General features: G+C 39.0%; 1 protein-coding gene across 4 annotated transcripts; it reads left to right on the top strand.

Annotated features, from left to right (window-relative positions):
- Positions 1–3,953: 3,953 nt before the first annotated feature.
- scn2b (sodium channel, voltage-gated, type II, beta) lies at positions 3,954–18,252 on the top strand. Of its 4 annotated transcripts, none has more exons than XM_061782679.1 (6): positions 3,954–4,225; positions 13,657–13,817; positions 13,896–14,112; positions 15,228–15,301; positions 15,498–15,559; positions 16,364–18,252. In XM_061782679.1, coding segments are annotated over exons 1-6 (597 nt in total). In that variant the 5' UTR covers positions 3,954–4,143; the 3' UTR covers positions 16,365–18,252. The 4 variants fall into 4 exon arrangements, with proteins under 4 accessions (XP_061638663.1, XP_061638662.1, XP_061638661.1 ...); XM_061782678.1 differs by having other exon boundaries at positions 3,956–4,225; positions 16,361–18,252; XM_061782677.1 differs by having other exon boundaries at positions 3,957–4,225; positions 15,109–15,301.
- The last annotated feature ends 2,049 nt before the right edge of the window (positions 18,253–20,301 follow it).

Below are 20,301 nucleotides of genomic sequence, written 5' to 3'. Positions count from 1 at the left end.
GGGATGGATAAGATAAGCAGTCGAAAACAGAGAAACGTTGGATTTCACAAGAATGTTTCAACTCTTTATACCAACAGCATAAAAGACAATGAACAGACACTGACTGCATGAGTCAAAGTTCTATAGTCTTTTTATTGTGACTGAGTGTAAATATAAAATACTTTTATGTACACACTTTAACCTCAGCTGAATAGCGCATCGCAAGGTGTAAATATCACCTTAACTCCGCCTTAGCTGTCACCAAAGGGCCACAATATACACACTACTTGCTAACACACTCACAAACACACGCTTCATTGTGTTTCGTCTCCTTGACTAATCACCAAACAAAGCTTTGAATGTTGGCTTCTGAAATCCTTACCCTTTGAATTTTGTTGAGGAAAAAAAATCCCTGGAGAAGAATAAGGGATGAAGGACAAAAGACATGAAGAGATGAGCGCTGGCCAATCCTGCTGAGACCTCTTTGATTGATGGAGGTTTTTGGAGAGAAAAAAGGAAAACCGAAAAGGAGTTCCGTTGATTCGCAAATCTCCACTGACATGCTGTAGGCATTTCATATGTATATTATATATGCATGTGGGCCTATATAGAAGATCCTTGTTTTGTTTTTAGCACCATAACTGCACTGCACACAGAGTGCATTTCTTTGTGTAATATGAATCTTCCTAAAAGACAGCAAATGTTTTGTTCTTCCATTCATTTCATTCAATTATTTTAGTCAGTTCTCCTGATCTGGAATCCTGCTATCCTCGCTTTGTAATCTGGTATGTATCCTTTAAATAGCAGCACGATTCCCTTCATGTTTTACAATACAGCAAATTAGGCTTAGTGGAATCCAACCACTAATAAGATTAAGCCATCCTTTTCATAGTTCAAGTGTAAAAAAAAAAAAAAAAAAAAGTGAAGATTGTACAGTTCTTAAAAGCTGACAAAGCTGTGTATTTTGGGTATTACCCTTGCTTCACAAAAGAGAAATATTTGAATCCCTCTACTTTTGTTGTAGATTTTTAAAGAATGCTCAAGAGTTGTCTGCATACTTGATTACGTCATCTATCCCTCAACCTAATATAATGCAGAAGATGCTGTTAAAATAGAGTTGGAAAATTTGAAAATATCAAGAATGTTTTGACAATTCTTGTAAAGAGTATAAACCAATAAAATAATGCAGTTTTTTTTTTCGCTTATTTCAAACATGTATGAAAGAACACACAGTTCAAATATAAGTACGCTACAACAAATGTGATTTTACATGAGTGTAAGGAGCATTTTTGTTGTTATAAATCTTGTGAATGTGCGAGCTGAATTATGTAGTGCATGTGCAAGTGTACTGCACTTGTATATTTTCCGCTTATGAGCAATAAAAATGTTTTTCAGTATGGTGCAGATTCATATTGTGTGAAAGTCAATACGAGTGAAACTATTGACTTCAAATTGCCACTGGGGAAAAATAAACTAAGTTTAAGAAAATTTTCTTCATCCTCCTTGCCTCAACGCTCTCCGGATTGTCGTATGATATTCGCTGAAAATTGGAATGCATTGTGAAAATATTCAATGTGTGTCAAATATAAAATGGGAGATGTGTTGTGCATTGGGTTCAGTAGGTGGAAACTGGCCAAGGCATTCCAGTACTGTAACCCACTGGATGACAACCAGTCTTCTCACTGTGCTTGTATCTGCTTTGTGTGGTTCATTGTCCTCATTATTGGTTACTTTCTGACAAACAATATTGAAACCCTATTGAGGGGAGAGAATGAAAACATTAAGCACTACGTACTGTCATCTGAAATAATTGGGAGTCATTTGTAGGGACTATATTATTAGGTCATTAATAATATAAATACATGTTTACGCAAATGCAAATGAAGAGGAATAATTGTTTTGTGTTATAACTGAGAAGGTTCACCAAGAATACTGTGTGTCTCTATAGAAAAATAGTAGATCATAAATTTAACACCACCATAGCTACTCTTGCCTACTTAAAAAGCTCGTTTTCATTGGTCTGAATGCTGAAATGCAAGTCTAATGGTTGTGCAAAAAATACAAAATGTTGATATTTTTTGACATACACGCTCAAGAATTGTGGCGTTGTAATTGTAGAGTCGCACCGCCATCCTATGGCTCCATAAAGAACTACAATAAACTGAAGCGTGGCTATTTTTAAATTTGTTGTAATTTTTTTTATTAATTAATTTATTTTTATTTGCACCTACTGTCTTCAGTAAAGTGTTTTTTTTTTTTTTTTTAAAGGCAACTAGCCATCCTTCCATTTTCTGTACACATTGACAAACATTCATTCACAGTCACATCTACGAACAGTTTAGCGTCTTCAATTAATATAAGAAACATGCACCAGGTTGTGCCCAGACAAAAACAACACAAGTAATAGGGAGAACATACTTTGCAAACTCCACACAAGGCCGATCTCGGATTCAAACCTCCAACCTCCAAACTGTGAGGCGAAGTAACCACAAGGTTACTCTGTCATAAGGCAACTTATCTTCATTTATTGTTTATATTTTTATTTAAAAAATATATGTTTTAAATAGTTTATAAGTCTTTGCTGAATGGAGACGAACTCCAAATTGTACCATAGTCTAGGACTAGGTCCTAGCACCGAGGACGTTCGGGTGCCGTGAGAGATTATCCAAATTAACTTCATTGGTTTAAAACGTAATATTTATTATTTACAAACAATGTATCTTTGCTCATCTATCTATTCCAGAGATGTATAGTGAGACGCAGAACAATTAAATGGTCTTTCACTAAGAAGGAGGTACATAATTAACCTGTGTATCCTCTTCTTTTTTTTTCTTTTTCTTTGGTGGTGTGCCATCAGAGTTTAACAATTTATAAATAGGGTTAATAAAGGTTGGGGAACACAGTAACCTATACTATATTTGTCATAAATTACTGCTGGCCACTAAACAGCCATCATTGTAACTATATACATTTTCTTTGTATTTATACTGTACACATGAAATGATTGAGTACAAAATGAATTTGACAAACAAAATCCGATTTTTCTTCTTCTTGCACCCAAAAGAAAATTCACTACTACTAAAGGGAACCACACACAGGCCCACAAAGTAATATGTCTTTTTTATTATAAGTAGTATGTAGTGACTATATAGCATTTTGCGCATTGTCCCTCTCTTGTTCCTCCAGTATGTGTGGCTTCATACTTTATTGGCATGGCCTCATTACTGCAGTCTGCTGTGACCCCCTTTTACTGGATGGTTAAAAACATGCATGTAGGCAGAAATTCCAGGGTGACTCAACAGGTTTCATTCATATTATTTGTTTAGATTTTGATATGATTGATTTGTGTATGGGCCTACTGGTGAGCACATCTGCATCACGGTTCTGATGACCCGGGTTCAAATCCGGCCTCGCCGGTGTGCACCTGTCTCATGATGTGTTACTTTTTATGAACTATGAGAAGCACTTTGTGAGTCCTTTATGTGCAAAGTACTATATAAAAGGAATTGACTTGCTCACTTATGTTTGTGTATATTAACTGTGTAATAACTGTGAGAGTTATGTATGCCTCTGTACATTTCTTAATATTACTGCATCTTTGTCTTTATCCTGGGAGAGCTGAAGGAGTGAATGGGTTAATTATTTGTTTGCTATGCACGGCTACTTCATTTATGACAAAAACAAGCGCCAGCAGCATTATGCCCTTACCATGTTTCCATCCATTCAGGCACTATCAATATGAACTAGATTTATTTTATTTTTTTTAACTTTAATAATCATCACACATACATCCCATCTTCCAGTATTTCCCACATATAGCCTATATTACATACCGATCTATTGTTTTTCTGCTTCATATTATTATATTTTCTATTTTTAAATATATGTATAAAGCTATGCGGCTTGTTATATCTTTTTTTTATTATTATTATTTATTTCCTATGTACGTGCGCCGCCCTCCCGCCTCTGCTGCAAACAATCAGGCAACCATGAGACCAAGCGACCGTCATAAAGGCTACAGACACTGCCAGCCATGTCCTGCCTCTAAACATATGCTGTATTTTTAAGCCTTTGTATTCACCCGAAATTATATTTTTGCTCCTTTTTGTAGCCGTCCTCCTTTGTCTTAAAGGTGTGCAAACGTTGCTTCCCGACGCAGCGGCCATGTGCGTGAGCGCGCTGGCGCAGAGGAGGTCTGATATTCGGCTGCTGCTGCTCTTGCTCACGGTGATGCTCTCGTTCTCCGGTAAGAAGCGCACCGCCCTGCATCGACAAGGAGGGCTTCACCCAAAAGCACATTACAGCGCATCTTGGCCCAAGATTTTTATTTTTATTATTATTTTTTTTTTTTCTGTGAAGTTTGCATGTAATTGCAAGAAAAAATGACGTCGCTCCGTCAATAGATCCGTAACATCCTTTTCAAAACAGTTTCACGGCTGCCTTCGCCATTTTGTTCCTTATTTTTAAGGCTTAATATCCCCCCCCCCCCCCCCCCCCCCCCCAGTCGTTATCATTTAAGATGTGCCACATAAACCTAAGAATGGCGTCCACAGGTTTCTGTGAGGCCTGAGTTATATATATTTATACCTACCAAGCCACCTCATCACTCCATGCCTTATAGTCTAAAAGATGAGCCTAATTACCATCAATGCCACATAATCGCTTTCCCTGATCATACGGTGACATCATATGAATTAATACAGCCATAATATAAATTGCCATCATTTTAACAAGACATTTTTAAAAGTTGATGTATTGGTATATTGAAATCTTGAGAATATGTATCTAAAAACCCCTATTCAAATACATCTTACATGGTATGGTGTATGATCATATGATGTGCAAATGAACCAAATCCCGCATTACATTTTTCTGTTTGTCATCTCCCAACTGCTCCATTTCCCTCCAAACCACAAAACATGATCGTATTTGAAAACACCAAAGTGAGAAGGGGGGTAAATTAGTCACTACTACTATACAGGATTATGGAGCCATACTGATATTTTTATTTATTTATTTTTTCAAAAAGTGGAGTGCCACACCCTTTTCTGTTGTGATTCTGTGGGAAATCTTGTTGTGAAATATATCAACAGCTTTGTTTCCTCAGCTAAGCAAATATTTCAGTCCCCCCCCCCACCCCCTCCCCCACCCCCTCTTTGTGGCAGCTCAACACAAATGTTTTTTTTCCTATCCATTTGTATGTGCTGCTTTTTTTAAAAAATGTAGAACTTCAGTTACCGATTAGTGTCACTAGAGGGCAGCAACAGACCGTTCATTTACATTTAGACAGTCCATCCATCCATCCATTTTCTGAGCCGCTTCTCCTCACAAGGGTCGCGGGCGTGCTGGAGCCTATCCCAGCTGTCATCGGGCAGGAGGCGGGGTACACCCTGAACTGGTTGCCAGCCAATCGCAGGGCACATACAAACAAACAACCATTCGCACTCACAGTCATACCTATGGGCAATTTTAGAGTCTCCAATTAATGCATGTTTTGGGGATGTGGGAGGAAACCGGAGTGCCCAGAGAAAACCCATGCAGGTACGGGGAGAACATGCAAACTCCACACAGGCGGGGCCGGGGATTGAACCCAGGTCCTCAGAACTGTGAGGCTGACGCTCTAACCAGTCTATATTTCTACCAAATATATGTGGTAGAAATGTCTAATCTGACTTTTCTGTTTCTGAGATAAATGGCACAAACATACTCATTTCATGCTGAAATGGATAGTACGCTAGCACGTTAGCCATTAAAATATCAATGTCGATCGATTCATTAAATTCACGAGATTATCATAATCTGAAGTCGTTCAACCCCTAGTGCGACTGCCTGTCATGTACCACAGGACATCCAGAAATACAAAGAAAAAGAGGAGTACTAGTAGAAGAAGAGGAAGTTACTAGTTACTCTTCTACATATGTCCAGCAGTAGCGAAAGCTTCAGGTCGCTTCCTAATTGGTTAGCGTTCCGCTTCACGTCACAATCACAGATTCCGAATCTCAGCCAAACTCTGTGTTGACCACACATGTAAGGATTTTGGGAGTGGAAACACTGAACCGGTTTGTTGTTTGCGACTTTCGACTGTTTTTCGAGCAGATCCGGGAGGAAGAATCTCACCTAGCATATCCCACGCCACAGAATTATCACTCAGGTTAATCTTTCTGTGACATCCGACAAGAGGGCCGTTGCTGATTTGGATGGCAAGGGAGAGAAAATGCTCAATTATCAGCACGTGTAGTCCATCGAAGAAGACCTTTTAGCCTATCTGTGAACTTGCAAATTCCTTCGTTATCTCTGACCGATACTAAAAACTCAAAGAAAGAGACACATACCTGTAGTAGTGTATACACACACACACTCTTCATAATGTGATTTTAGCATGGTGTTCATCCACCTTGCAAAAGCAAAGGGTTAAGGACCTAGTCGTAACTCTGCTTCAGCTGTTCATGATCCCTGTCGCAGCCAACCATATTTTTGAAATGCCAGAAATTCACCCAGTCTTACAACCAGGTGCCTCATTCTCCCTTCACACTCAAGACAGATGACGCCACTTTAAATGTCCCTGATTCAAAAGTGTGTCTGCCAACTCAAAATTTGGCTTCAAATTGACGTAATTCGCACAGTTTAAGACCATGAGAGTTTGCATAACATCAGTGGTGGGGAGTAACTTGATTGCTTAATTTAATTTTATTGATGTCATTGTAATCCATTACATTCGTCGGAGAAAATGCATAATTTAATCACAATTGCTTACGGAAATTTCCATGCTTACAACTTTAGTTACATTTGAAAAATAGCCACAAAAGCTTTTCTTTTTTATTTTTATTTCATCACTTCCTCCTTCTAAAGCCGACGCTTGTGATTGGCTCTCTCTGGTCATGTGCCATTCAGCTGTATTCTTAAACATGACATATTTTTCCAAATATGACTTTGAAGCGCCTGCGATTGGCTGGCGACCAGTTCAGGGTGTACCCCACCTCTCGCCCGGAGATAGCTGGGATAGGCCCTGGTGAGGATAAGCGGAACGAAAGATGAATGAATGAATGACCTTGAAGCGCCCCCTTGTTGTGCAACCAATTAGTTTGTCTGAGAAGGTTATGCTCATAGGTACACTTTTGAACATATAAAAGAACGTCGAATTATGAACAGTGATACGAAGAATTCAAATTTTTGTACGTACACCTTCACTTTTCCTGACCTTGCATGAGTTACACACACTGAGGAAGAAAAAAAAAAAGACGCAAACACATGTCGTGATATTTGGGATGGAGAGAAAATGTGAGATTGACATTCTGTGTATCAGGAGTTTCAATGAAGTGAGAAGGGGGGGCAAGTGAGATGGACAAGATGGGAGGGGCAAAGGGTCTGAGTTATGCATGAGGCTGCTTCACTGCAGCATTCCACTTCTTTGCGAGTGCCCGTCTTTCTCACACAGGACTACTGAGTCGTTAAAGGCCAATGTACAGTGGATATAAAAAGTCTATAGACTCCCCTGTTCAAATGACAGTTTTTTTATGATATTAAAAAATAAATAAATAAATTGGGACCAAGAGCAATCATTTCAGAACCTTTTCCACCATGAATGTGACTTATAAACTACACAACTCAATTGGAAAGAAATGACCTCTTCAAGAGAATAAAAGGGAAATAAAAGTGAACAACTGAGCTAATGTGGCTGCACAAGTGTGCACACCTTCTTATAAGATGAGGCTTTGTCCAGAATTAACCAGAATTATTGCATTCAAACGCCTGTGAGTCAGCAGTCACCTGCTACCATTTAAGGTGCCTCTGATTAAGCCCCAATAAACCACGGTTGTTCTAGTAGGCTTTTTGTGACCTTTTTGTACTCACATCTTGCAGAAGGGGTGTCAAAACTCATTTTTGTCAGGGTTATTAGTCATCATAGTTATTATGACTTCCCTCGAAGGGCCGCTACGACTGTGAACCCAAATAAACAAAAGATTACCACCTATAATTACATACAGTATACACAACACATTGATGAATAACCAGTTTTGAAATCGGAAGCCTACAAAAACATGTTTTTTCCACTATTACATGTTTTGAAAGGATTGGTAACAAAAAAATGCCTGCAAATATCGCAATGTTATTACACCAGAACACAATTAGCAATTTTGATTTGCTTTCACGGGCCACATTAAATGAGGGATCTGGCCCCCGGGCCACCAGTTTGACACGTGTCTTACAGCATAAGCCATAGTCCCCTGAGAGCTTTCACAGCATCAGAGGGATCTCAAAGTTAAAAGGGAAAAGTCAAAAGGTACAAAAGTATTTCCAAGGCCTTAAATATACCATGTAACACAATGAAGACAGTCATAATGACAAGTGGAGAAAATATTTCTAAATATTACAGTGACATTACCAAGCATTGGACATTCCTCCAAAACTGATGAAAAGACAAGAAGAAAACTGGTTAAGGAGGTTGCCAAAAGGCCGACAGCAACACTGAAGGAGCTGCAGGAATTTCTGGCAAGTAATGGCTGCGTAGTACAGGTGACAACAATGTTCTGTCGTCTTCATATATCTGGACTATGTTGTAGGGTTGCAGGATATAAGCCTTACCATACAAAGGGGGGGGGGGGGGGGGGGGGGAATCACTGGAAATCTGAATACGTACATGGGAAAATGTGTCATAGTCTGATGCAACCAAGGTTGAACTGTTTGGCCATAATTCCATACGGTATGTTTGGCAACAACACTGCTCAACACCAAAAGAACACCAAACAGTGAAGCATGGCGGTGGCAGCATCATGCTTTTATTGTTGTTCTTTTTCATTTGGAATGGGGCCTTAGTCAAGTTGAAGGGAATTATGAACAGTTCCAAATACGAGTCAGTGTTAACACAAAACCTTCAGGCATTTGCTTGAAAGCGCAAACAAATACATTTAAAAAAAATATCTATATTTTGAAACGAGTCAAGGCGGCACGGTGGGCGACTGGTTAGAGCGTCAGCCTCACAGTTCTGAGGACCCGGGTTCAATCCCCGGCCCCGCCTGTGTGGAGTTTGCATGTTCTCCCCGTGCCTGCGTGGGTTTTCTCCGGGCACTCCGGTTTCCTCCCACATCCCAAAAACATGCATAAATTGGAGAGACTAAATTGCCCGTAGGTGTGACTGTGAGTGCAAATGGTTGTTTGTTTGTATGTGCCCTGCGATTGGCTGGCAACCAGTTCAGGGTGTACCCCGCCTCCTGCCCGTTGACAGCTGGGATAGGCTCCAGCACGCCCGCGACCCTAGTGAGGAGAAGCGGCTCAGAAAATGGATGGATGAAATGAGTCATCTAGGTCACAAAATCCCGGTATTTGAACAGGGATTTTAATTTTTTATTTTTATATATATATATTCACATTATATTTAAATGTGTAAATATATATATATATATGTGGATATTATAGTATCAAGAATAATGTGAAAAAAGTGTGTGTGGACTGCAGTGCGTGCCTGACGATGTTGAGTCTGGCTGTGTAAGCAGATACTGCCGGTCCAGCACGTGAGTATGACATTGACTTAGTATGAGGGGCCGTTAGGGACATTATTCAGGATTAGCTCTCACACTTACTATTCAAATGCTTTCACACACACACAAACTACTCAAATGCTCTCATTAACACTACCCAAATGCTCTCATTAACACTACTCAAATGCTCTCATATGCACGAGACTTGCGCTCATTAACACTACTCAAATGCTCTCTTTAACACTACTCAAACGCTCTAATTGACACTATCAAATGCTCTCATTGACACTACTCAAATGCTCTCATACACACGAGTCTTGCTCTCATTAACACTACTCAAATGCTCTCATACACACGAGTCTTGCTCTCATTAACACTACTCAAACGCTCTAATTGACACTATCAAATGCTCTCATTGACACTACTAAAATGCTCTCATACGCATGAGTCTTGCTCTCATTGGCACTACTCAAATGCTCCCATGCACACGAGTCTTGCTCTCATTAACACTACTCAAATGCTCTAATTGACACTATCAAATGCTCTCATTGACACTACACAATATATGTATGGACTATACAGTATAATGCTATCTAACGCTACTGCTTAAGTTAGGCTTACTATTGTACTTTATGGCTGTTGGTCAATGCCATATTTTATTTTGAAACCACTTACTTTTCAACTCATATAAATACACGCTCACATACACGCCTCAAATGTATGCACACATACAGGTCAAATACACTCGCATGAACATGTCAAATCTATTCACATACCATGAATGGATTTGAATTCATAAAATATACTCAAATCCTTTCACATTTCCATCTCAAATGTTCACATAGATGCTTGTAGAAAAAAAAAATCTTGGGAGATTGATTTTAAGATAGACAGACAGATTGACAAATAGTTATAGACTTATAACTATAGATAAACATATTGATTGACATGAACTCGTCAATGCCAGTGATGTGTGCGAGAATATGATTGACGTGCTCGCGTGAACGCATTTGAGTAGTGTTAATGAGAGCAAGACTCGTGTGTATGAGAGCATTTGAGTAGTGTTAATGAGAGCAAGACTCGTGTGTATGAGAGCATTTGAATAATGTAAATGAGAGCAAGACTCATGTGTATGAGAGCATTTGAGTAGTGTCAATGAGAGCATTTGAGTAGTGTTAATGATAGTGAGGTGGATTTTTTCGCCTGTGGTTCCGAGTCGGAGGTCACCCGGGAGAACTCCGACGTCCGTCGGGCATGGGATGAATGAAGACTTCGAGACACTTGGCGTTTGGGCTAATTCGATTTATTGAACAAGCCTTAGTGTCATAACAGCTGCTTACATTGCCAGAACAACGAAAAAGCCCCCGAAAAACCCCTGGATCTCAGTTTATCAAGTTTTAATTCTCTGGGCGTGGAATTAGCCCCTCCCTGGGTGCACCCAGCAGATGGCCGTTCCTCATGACCATATTTGGAATCACACCCGCCTGCTGGCGCCTCACCTTCTAGCTACGCTCACACCCGGTTCCCTCATCTTGTAAGACGCAAAACAATCCTCTTTGCAGACCGGGGCGCCTGTTGTGAACCCAAGACATGTTACTATCTGGGCGCAGAATGAAAACCCTAATAAACATACAAATGGTTGAAGGAAGTCCCTTGATGTAGAACTTCAAAGAAAAGATGGTTGGCTTGAATACAGATCTCCAAACATTTGTCCCTTGCAAAGGAACTCTGATTGTGGTACTATTAAAATATACTACAATAGCATTTGAGTAGTGCTAATGAGAGAAAGACTCATGTGTATGAGAGCTTTTGAGTAGTGTTAATGAGAGCAAGACTCATGTGTATGAGAGCATTTGAGTAGTGTTAATGAGAGCCCGACTCGTCTGTATGAGAGCATTTGAGTAGTGTTAATGAAAGCAAGACTCGTGCGTATGAGAGTGTTTGAGTAGTCCTTATCAGAGGCTTTCAGTAGTGTGCGTGTGAAAGCATTTGAATAGTAAGTGTGAGACCTAATCCTGAATAATGTCTCTAACGGCCCCTCATAACATAGCACAGCTTGCATGCTTAGCTCACTGCTGACAATGCATACTGTTTCTGGGAGTGTTAGTGCATGTGTTCAATTGTGTGTGTAGGGGGACACAGATTTTGTGGAACATCAAAACACACCTCACTGTGGGGGATATTGTGCATTTGTGAGTTTGTGTATAAATTATATACAGTATATAGGACAGTTGAGATTTGAAGAGTGTGTGTGTGTCTGTGTGTGTCTGTGTGTGTGCGTGCGTGTGTGTGCTGCAGCGAGGCAGTGGTGCAGGAGTAGTGGGAAGCGAGCCAGAAGAAACACCCGACTGCAGTAGAGAATGGTGCATAGTCCCATCACTCTCTCTCTCACACACACACACACACACACACATATTCTGGCTGGGAGTGCAAGCTCATGCTTACCAAACTAATAGTTATTCATATAGAAGTACTGTCCAATCATAGTTCAAACTACACGTGACATAGTGTAACTTAAATGTTGAATATTGTTGAATTTAACTATTTTTGAGAACACAATGGAAAAACTAAAAAATATATCTTCAAGCAGCTTTGCCCTTGCAGCTAAGGTTTTGTCTTGAGTGGCCATTTTTGGGGGGTTTATTTAGTAAATGAAAAATAAATTCAATTATTATTTTTTTTATGTTTTAAGGTTTAGCTAGATTGATGAACAAACTTCTATGAACTGCTCTAAAAATTAAAGGGCATTCTAGTTGTAAGAAATGAAGCCAAATCCATTATACAAGGCATAACAATACTTAAAAAAATTAATAAATCTAAGATGATAGACTATATGTGACTACTGCAAATCATATCAATTTTGGGCCCTTATGATCAATAGAAACGTGTTACAGAGTAGTTGTGAGTTGCCGGCATTACATTAGAATGCTGTTGGTTAGTACTTCTGCCTCACAGTCAAGAGGTTTTGGGTTTGAATCTTGGCTCAGGCCCTCCTGCGTTGAGTTCTCCCTATGCTTGCCTCGGTTTTCTTCCTGCAAAAACATGAATGTAAGTTTAATTAAAGACGTAATTGTCCATAGGTGTGAATTTGAGTGTGAATGGTTGTTTGTCAACAGCATGTCAGTTGGAATAGGCTCCACTCTTTGCTTGTTTGGTAAGTAGCTGCTGACTGTCGAAGCACAATTTTTATAGCACTGGTGTGAATTTAAAAATAATAATAAATAAATAAAAAAGCCTTCAGTAATGCTGCTTGTTCTTTAAATGAAAAGATGGTGTCCATTTGCTGCGATTGGCTGGCAACCAGTTCAGGGTGTACCCCCCGCCTCCTGCCCGATGACAGCTGGGATAGGCTCCAGCACGCCCGCGACCCTAGTGAGGAGAAGCAGCTCAGAAAATGGATGGATGGATGGTGTCCATTTGTTTGGATCTCATCTCTGTGAAGGGTGCCATTTGTTAAAGATGCATGCCTTTTTTTCTGCTTTTCTGACATCAAAACCATGCCGTTATATTTCCGAAGGACGGCTAGGTCCAGTCATTTTTAACAGGCAGTATTCTTATCAGCCCGGAACTGCTAGCAATGCAATTTATGATGCTAGCTTTAGTTAAATTGCCTGGCACGTTCTAAAGGGTAAACGTGTTTGTTTTACTTATCCCAAAATATCTGTTTTGTGTTGTTGGAAAAATAGTGGTATGAACTCATTCAAATAATTTGAGAGTTTTGCACATACAGCATGTAACCAACAATTCAGCGCTGTACTAAGTGATAGTTTAGTTCAGCTGACAATGCTATTATTTGTAATGGTAAAACCAGATCGGGCTTGGGTTTCTCCACCGGACTACGTAAATCAGGTGACATCGAGCATTATGTTTTCGTTTTTCTTCCTCGTGCTGTTTATGACAATTGCTGCTATTATTATTCCATGAAAATTCAACTAACCAATCGTCACACGCAGCGGGGTATCAAGCTTCGTCTGTAATACCGTACCAGTACAATTGGTACTGTGTGGAAGGGTGCCAAAAAGTAGTGGTATGGATATTACAGTTACGTTGATTCCTTCCACAACTTTTGACTATGGAAATGCCAAAAATAATAATAATAATAATAATAATAAAATTGCACTTACCTGGATTAAATGGTACCACTTGGTTTTAAAGGCCCATACTACTGTGCCACACATTAATAAAATGTTTTATCTTTCAGGTTGTGCAAGCATGGATGTTATTGTGACCAGTAAAATCAATGTAATGAACGGATCCGATATCAAAATCCCATGCACTTTCACCTCCTGCTATAAGATAGACACAAACAAGTTTGTCATGAACTGGACCTACCATGAATCAGTCAACGATACAGAACAAATGGTAAGAAAGATAGCCAAATATAAAGAGTTAACTTTTAAAACTGCAGTTACCAACTATGATTTCTATCTATCTCCACAGTTTTTGGCGTACAACAAGAAAAAAGGAATGGTGGCTTTGCTTCCAGAGCGGTTTGGAGATAGGGTGCTGTTTGCGGGAAACCTGGAAAAGAATGACATGTCAATCACCCTATTAGATGTACAGGAGGAAGATGAGGGGATTTACAACTGTTATGTGATAAATCCTCCAGATCGCATACATGGACATGGAGGCATAAAGCTCAAGGTTTTTACTGAACGTAAGATACTAACCCTAACTCCTGGATAAACAAATATATATCTACATCAAAATCCTAAACTTTGTCCTTAAAATGCAGTCACTAGAGCTCAGATAATAGAGTAGTAGTTGGTCCCTTGCACATTCTTTTGAAATATGTACAGTATATCACAATATATCACAAAACCAAATAGGAGTCCAACTGAGGGCTTGTGCGGTATTAGGACACCATACGTGACAAAGGGCCGACTTATATCTTGTGTGAGTATGTCGGTTGAAATTCCAAATTGTACAACGTTAGAGGTGTCTGACTTTTGGTGGTTCCACAACTGGTGGTTGCAATAGCCTAAAGTTCAAGCCTTTGAGCCAGGTGTCTTAACTCTACAATGAGAAATTTGATTTGGTACAATTTTAATTGGACTAAGGTCTTTTCATGTACGATAAGTTAGTTTTCCATATTCTTTCCCACCATGTAAACACAAACTGACTGTTTAATCGGACAGTGTGGTTCCAAATCTCGAGTCTTCAAATGAGTAAGATTATTTGCGTCAGTTGTGTCATCTTGGGTGGATTTCTGCTTAGGGACTGCAAGGAAAAAATGATTCCTGAAAAAAATCGGACATCTTAAAAGGTTGTTAAAGGGATGCCAAAGATCAGTTTTGATATTCATTATCTTTTATATTCATTATTATTTTCTCAATTGAGTTCGGGCATGTAAAACCAACAAACGTGAACATCCCGTTTGCTCCTACCAAATAGTGAATGCCAAGTAATAACCACACATAACATTGTGTGTGTTTCTTTGATGCTGTGGACCTTCTGCTCATGAGTGAGCTTTTTATTTATTAATGGTCAACGAGAGGTTGAACTTAGTCTTTCAGCATCTTTCTCCACGGCAGGCTAACACCAGCACTTTCTTTCCACTCTGTTTAATCAGCCTTGTAGAACTTTTCGCCAGCACTGCACTCCCGTCTCTTGTCTATTGGATATACTTAACCCTTTACTTTGCTTCCCTCAGTTCCCCCACTGAGAGACTCAACAATTGCGGTTGCGATTGGTGCATCAGTGGGTGGAGCACTTGCTCTCCTTATCCTTTCCATGGTGGTAGTGAAATTTCTTCGTCATCATCTCAAACAGGATCTGACCTCAGAGGAGAAGATGGAGGAGGAAGGGAAATTAGAGGCCGAAGGTGCCACAGAGGAGGGAACAAAGTAAGAAATCACAAATTCAAAATCAGAAAATTGTATCAGCAGTGCTTGAAGATAATAAGGCATGTGGCATCTGTTAATCAGTGACAAAAAGCTGATCGATTACGGCCTACTGTTTTGAGTTTATTGGAAACCAAGCTTCACACTCTCATTTGATCAAACCCCTGTTGAATGTACATCTCTTTTCTGACATTTGTAGACAACCATAAATGGGCCATCGCTACAAGCGCCTGCAAAGCTGTCAACCCAGCACCTCCCCTGGTAAACTCCTTTCGCATGGCAGATGCTTTGCCATCAAAAACATATGTACACCTGCATGAAACCTATGCTGAGGAAAAAAGCGGAAAACTTGGAATATTCAAACATTTTTCACATTTATAAGTATGTGCATTATATATACTGTATACGGCAGGGGTCACCAACCTTTTTGAAACTGAGCTATTCTTGTGTACTATTTAATGCAAAGGTCTTCCAGTTTGATACAGACTTCTGACATAATAAATTAGCTCAAATTACCTTTAATCGTATGTTATTATTAATAAATAGTGATATTGATCTATATGAAGACACTGATCATGTTAATGAGTTACTACAATAATTACCAACAATGAATCAACAAGGAAATAAACATTAGTATTGATATGCAGCACTTAATTTCTGTTGTTTGTAGGTGTTTATATTTTCAAATGATCACTTCTCCAACCGTCCTAGGAAATCACGAGTAAGCTATTTTTAGAACAGGACCCCTTTTAGTGACCCCTGATATACAGTATATACAGAGATGTTACTTAGTGCTGACTGTCTGAAATCTCTTTTGCGGCTTTTTCTTTTTTGAGATTAGTAGGGAGACCTCCAAGGTTAAACACAATTAGTTAGATGACAACACTCAACCCTTAACACATTTTCCAGGGTAAAACTGTACAGGCAATATTTGACATTAGGGGAATTTCAAGAGGTTTCACAGTTTGACCATGGAAAATCCAAATACAGTTAAACACTGTATTTGTATATTCTTGTTTTGGGTCCAGAGAAGTTTCATGTCCTTCTTCTCTTTTCTTTCAGAAGAGGTGTGTCCTCCCCCCTGTTCATAAGAGCCACTGACTGAATCATTAACCACCAGGTGCATCTGTTCCTTCTGCAGCATGATTGTGTGTTTCTGTGGACTAGAGTGTGCTTTTGCGTATGCGTGTTTAAGAAAGAGACAGATGTGTACTTGTCGCTTTACAGACAGGCATTACATCTACATCTTAACTACTGGTATGTTATAAATGGTAATCCATCTATTGTTAGTGCAAGCTATCAAGTATCAATGTCAAGGAACACATTTTGTATAACAGGTTATGGCTGCATTGTATGCCCTCACTTGTATCCACCAGAAATCAACAATGAAGCAATAGAATCTAAAACGACTACAAAAATAAAAAATCTGTTTCTAACGCGACAGTATATGCTTTATGGACAATAGTACTGGGACACCAGCCTTCTACACTGACATGGAAGAAAAAAAGCATTTGGCCGACTCTTAGTTTTACATAATGTAACTTTCTACAAAATCTTTGTGTTCAATGACTATCACTCTGTGTTCCAGTTCATCCCAAAGTGTTTGATGGGGTAGAGGTCAGGGCTGTCAAGTTCTTCCACAGCAAACTCATCCGATCAATCTTTTATCAACCTTGTTTTGTGCACTGGGCCAAATTGAAAAATTTGGATTTATGGGTAACCGAGTGGTTTAGACCAACCCCTGATTGATTAAAGAATTGATTAAAATGTGTATCCCAAGTCTAGTAGTGTATTTGAATCGAATGTAGTCAGTATTGCTGAGTGACCATATTCTTCTAATATTAATAGACTGGAATGTGAAATGTATCTAAATGTGTCTAGTTTTATTTGTTTTTATTTATTTATTTATTTTTGTAATAAAGACAAAACCCACCATGGACTTTACAAAATAATGTCTAATGTTTCTTAGAATACCCATAGCAGAGTTTTTGTTTTGCTTATCTTTCTCCAGGTACAGTCATTATGTCTTGGGGTCAAAGTATTTTTAGTTTTCAAAGGAGGTTGTTCACAAAAAGCCACTTTGTAATGAATGCATTAAATGATTTTGTTGTTCAGGTGCAGGTTCTCTGATTTTGCCTCGGCATCATATACAAATGTACTCTAATCCCGTGCTGGTTATACCACCCCGTCCTTCCTTCTATAGTTCAGGAAATGACTGCAGTACTTTAGGTACATCTTCAGTATTGATTAAATCATCATAGCAAGATAGAAAGTAAAGAGAACTCAAAACACATCATTGATTGTGTTGTATCTAATCACATTAGTTGAATATGCGCTGGCTTTTATTGTGTTCTTCACCATAACCACTTTATTATGTAAACGCATGTACAGTGTAGTATACTGCCTGAATGCATGTGAAAACATTTCAACATGTTACCAAAGTAAGTTATCATGTCAGAACAAAAAAAAAAGTTCAACACAGCATGCATAATCTTTTACACTGTGTAGCAATTGGCACCTTTTATTTATATGGCACTTATTTTGTTGTACAAGGAACTTTTTGAAAAGAACAAATTGCTGCTTAGATGTTTTACATTTCATTTAATATCATTAGAAAAGTGTGATATAGAAGCATAAATCCAAATGAAATCCAACTGAAGTTGTCTTTTATAGAGATTTACATTCCAAATGCAGCAAAGCAAAAGTCTTTATATCCTTTCTCAGAGGTCATGTCACTGTTTTGCACATTGGCAATTATTTTACATCATACTGTATCTGAGAGCATTTAAAATGTTAAGTGCTTTACCGGAAGGTGTTGATTTTGTAAGCAGAACATGGCATGGTCATTGTATGGTAAAAGAAGATATACTGTATTGTATATGTTTTCCATGTATCTTTAATTTAAGCACCTTGAATGTTAAAAAAAATACATCTTAATAAATTATTTCATCATGGACTTTTTTATTATGTGAAACAATGTAACCTGAATGTCCATTCATTGCTTACATAGGCATTTTTAGGCCATTTTTGGCATGGTTTTAAACTTTTCTTTTTTTAAATAATCTGAAAGTATAAAACCATACAGTACTTGGTTGCAACATGTCATTTTAGGACAGAGAGAAGCAAAGAGAGGAGTTCACTTATTAGTATTCAAAGGTATTCACAAAATTAAACTTCTATTAATGTGTTTTCCATGATGCGCATTTTATTTCAAATAACAGTCCCCCAAAAAATAAGTCCAAGTCCATTTTTGGTTTACACTGTAGGGACTGCAAATCTGCCAAATTTATCCATCTGTATTTCGTTACGAAAATGACAGAACGCGTTCCGGATATTGGGGGGAAATAAATCCAACAATGGACAGCACCATGACGAAAATTTAATCAACGCATTAGATGAAATAAACACGATGTTGTTTTTGAAAAAAATTGAAAAAACTGCTTGGAGCCACGCTATTTTTGTTACGCCCCCCCCCCCCCCCCCCCCCCCCCCCCCAACCCGGGTCGGTGTCAAGACACTAGGCCAATAATCATCACCTCCATAGCAGCGAATAAACTACGCTTCTTACCATGGTTCATACGCGTAGTGCTTACGTTATCATGAAAGGAGGGCGAGGTGTGGGGAGGAAAAGACAGACCATGATGCTAATTGCTCAGCTATTGTGTTATGAAGTCGCAAAACACCAAGTGATTGGGTGATACAGTACACTTGTCACATACAGTAGGTCTGGCTGGAACCACAATACAGCAGAGGATTCCCATATAGTTTCTAGGCAGGACAATATTACTGACTCCAGGACACGCGCCGCTGTACTATAATTGGCTGTTTTATCCCTGTAGAACAAGGCCTACTGCTTCCAGACAGGAAAAGGAGTATGTGACTTAAGTCTGGCGGCGTTAATATGTTTCCTACTAACCGTAACCCACCCTAATCCTAATCTCAACCCATCCTAAAGCGCTTTAAACCCCAACCCTAGCCCTAAACCTAACCATAAAACACTATGTGGGAATCCTAATAACATCCCAAGACCCCATCTGAACCAGAAATGAATTAATACATCACTGGATACATCATCTGAAAATTAGGTCATTATAAAAGTATTATTATTATGATAATAAATATTTGTAATACAAGATAAGATAACCTTTATTAGTCCCACAATGGGGAAATTTCAGTAGCAATTGTGACTATAGGAAATATATAATATAAATAGCATGCAAGAGAAGACATCTATACAAGTAATAAGTACAGTACATTCACAAACTTGGAAATCTAAACTATTGTCCATGCATAAACCATCCAATTCAATCCATGAGCAATATTATTTTATTTGTTTGCAAGGTAGAGTGCTGAGTTTTCATTGACTTTTGAGATCTGATTTATTGTTAACAGAATTGTTAAAAACGAATTAATCTATTGACGATGACAGGTCAAAAACTCATATACTTTGTTTCTGGCTACAACAGCGTCTGCCTCCCAGTTCTGAGGACCGGGGTTCAATCCCCGGCCCCGCCTGTGTGGAGTTTGCATGTTCTCCCCGTGCCTGGGTGGGTTTTCTGCGGGCACTCCGGTTTCCTCCCACATCCCAAAAACATGCATGGTAGGTTAATTGAAGACTCTAAATTGCCCGTAGGTGTGAATGTGAGTGCGGATGGTTGTTTCTTTGTATGTGCCCTGCGATTGGTTGGCAACCAGTTCAGGGTGTACCCCGCCTCCTGCCTTATGATAGCTGGGATAGACTCCAGCACTCCCGCGACCCTTGTGAGGACGAGCAGCTCAGAAATGGATGGATGGATGGATGTTGAAGCCATAATTTATTAACATCCATCCATCCATCCATTTTCTGTACCGTTTATCCTCACTAGAGTCGCAGGCGTGCTGGAACCTATTATACTTATTACTCCCACATTATTATTATTATTATAGAGTAATGATTATTTTGTGCAATTGAACAGTATGCAGAATTATTTTTATCCTATTACAAAATATACTGCAGTAACTGT

The sequence above is a fragment of the Phyllopteryx taeniolatus genome, chromosome 8, assembly GCF_024500385.1.
Source record: "Phyllopteryx taeniolatus isolate TA_2022b chromosome 8, UOR_Ptae_1.2, whole genome shotgun sequence".
NCBI lineage: Eukaryota > Metazoa > Chordata > Actinopteri > Syngnathiformes > Syngnathidae > Phyllopteryx > Phyllopteryx taeniolatus.
The sequence above is the reverse complement of the archived record's forward strand: the minus strand, read 5'-3'. Positions and strand labels throughout refer to the sequence as shown.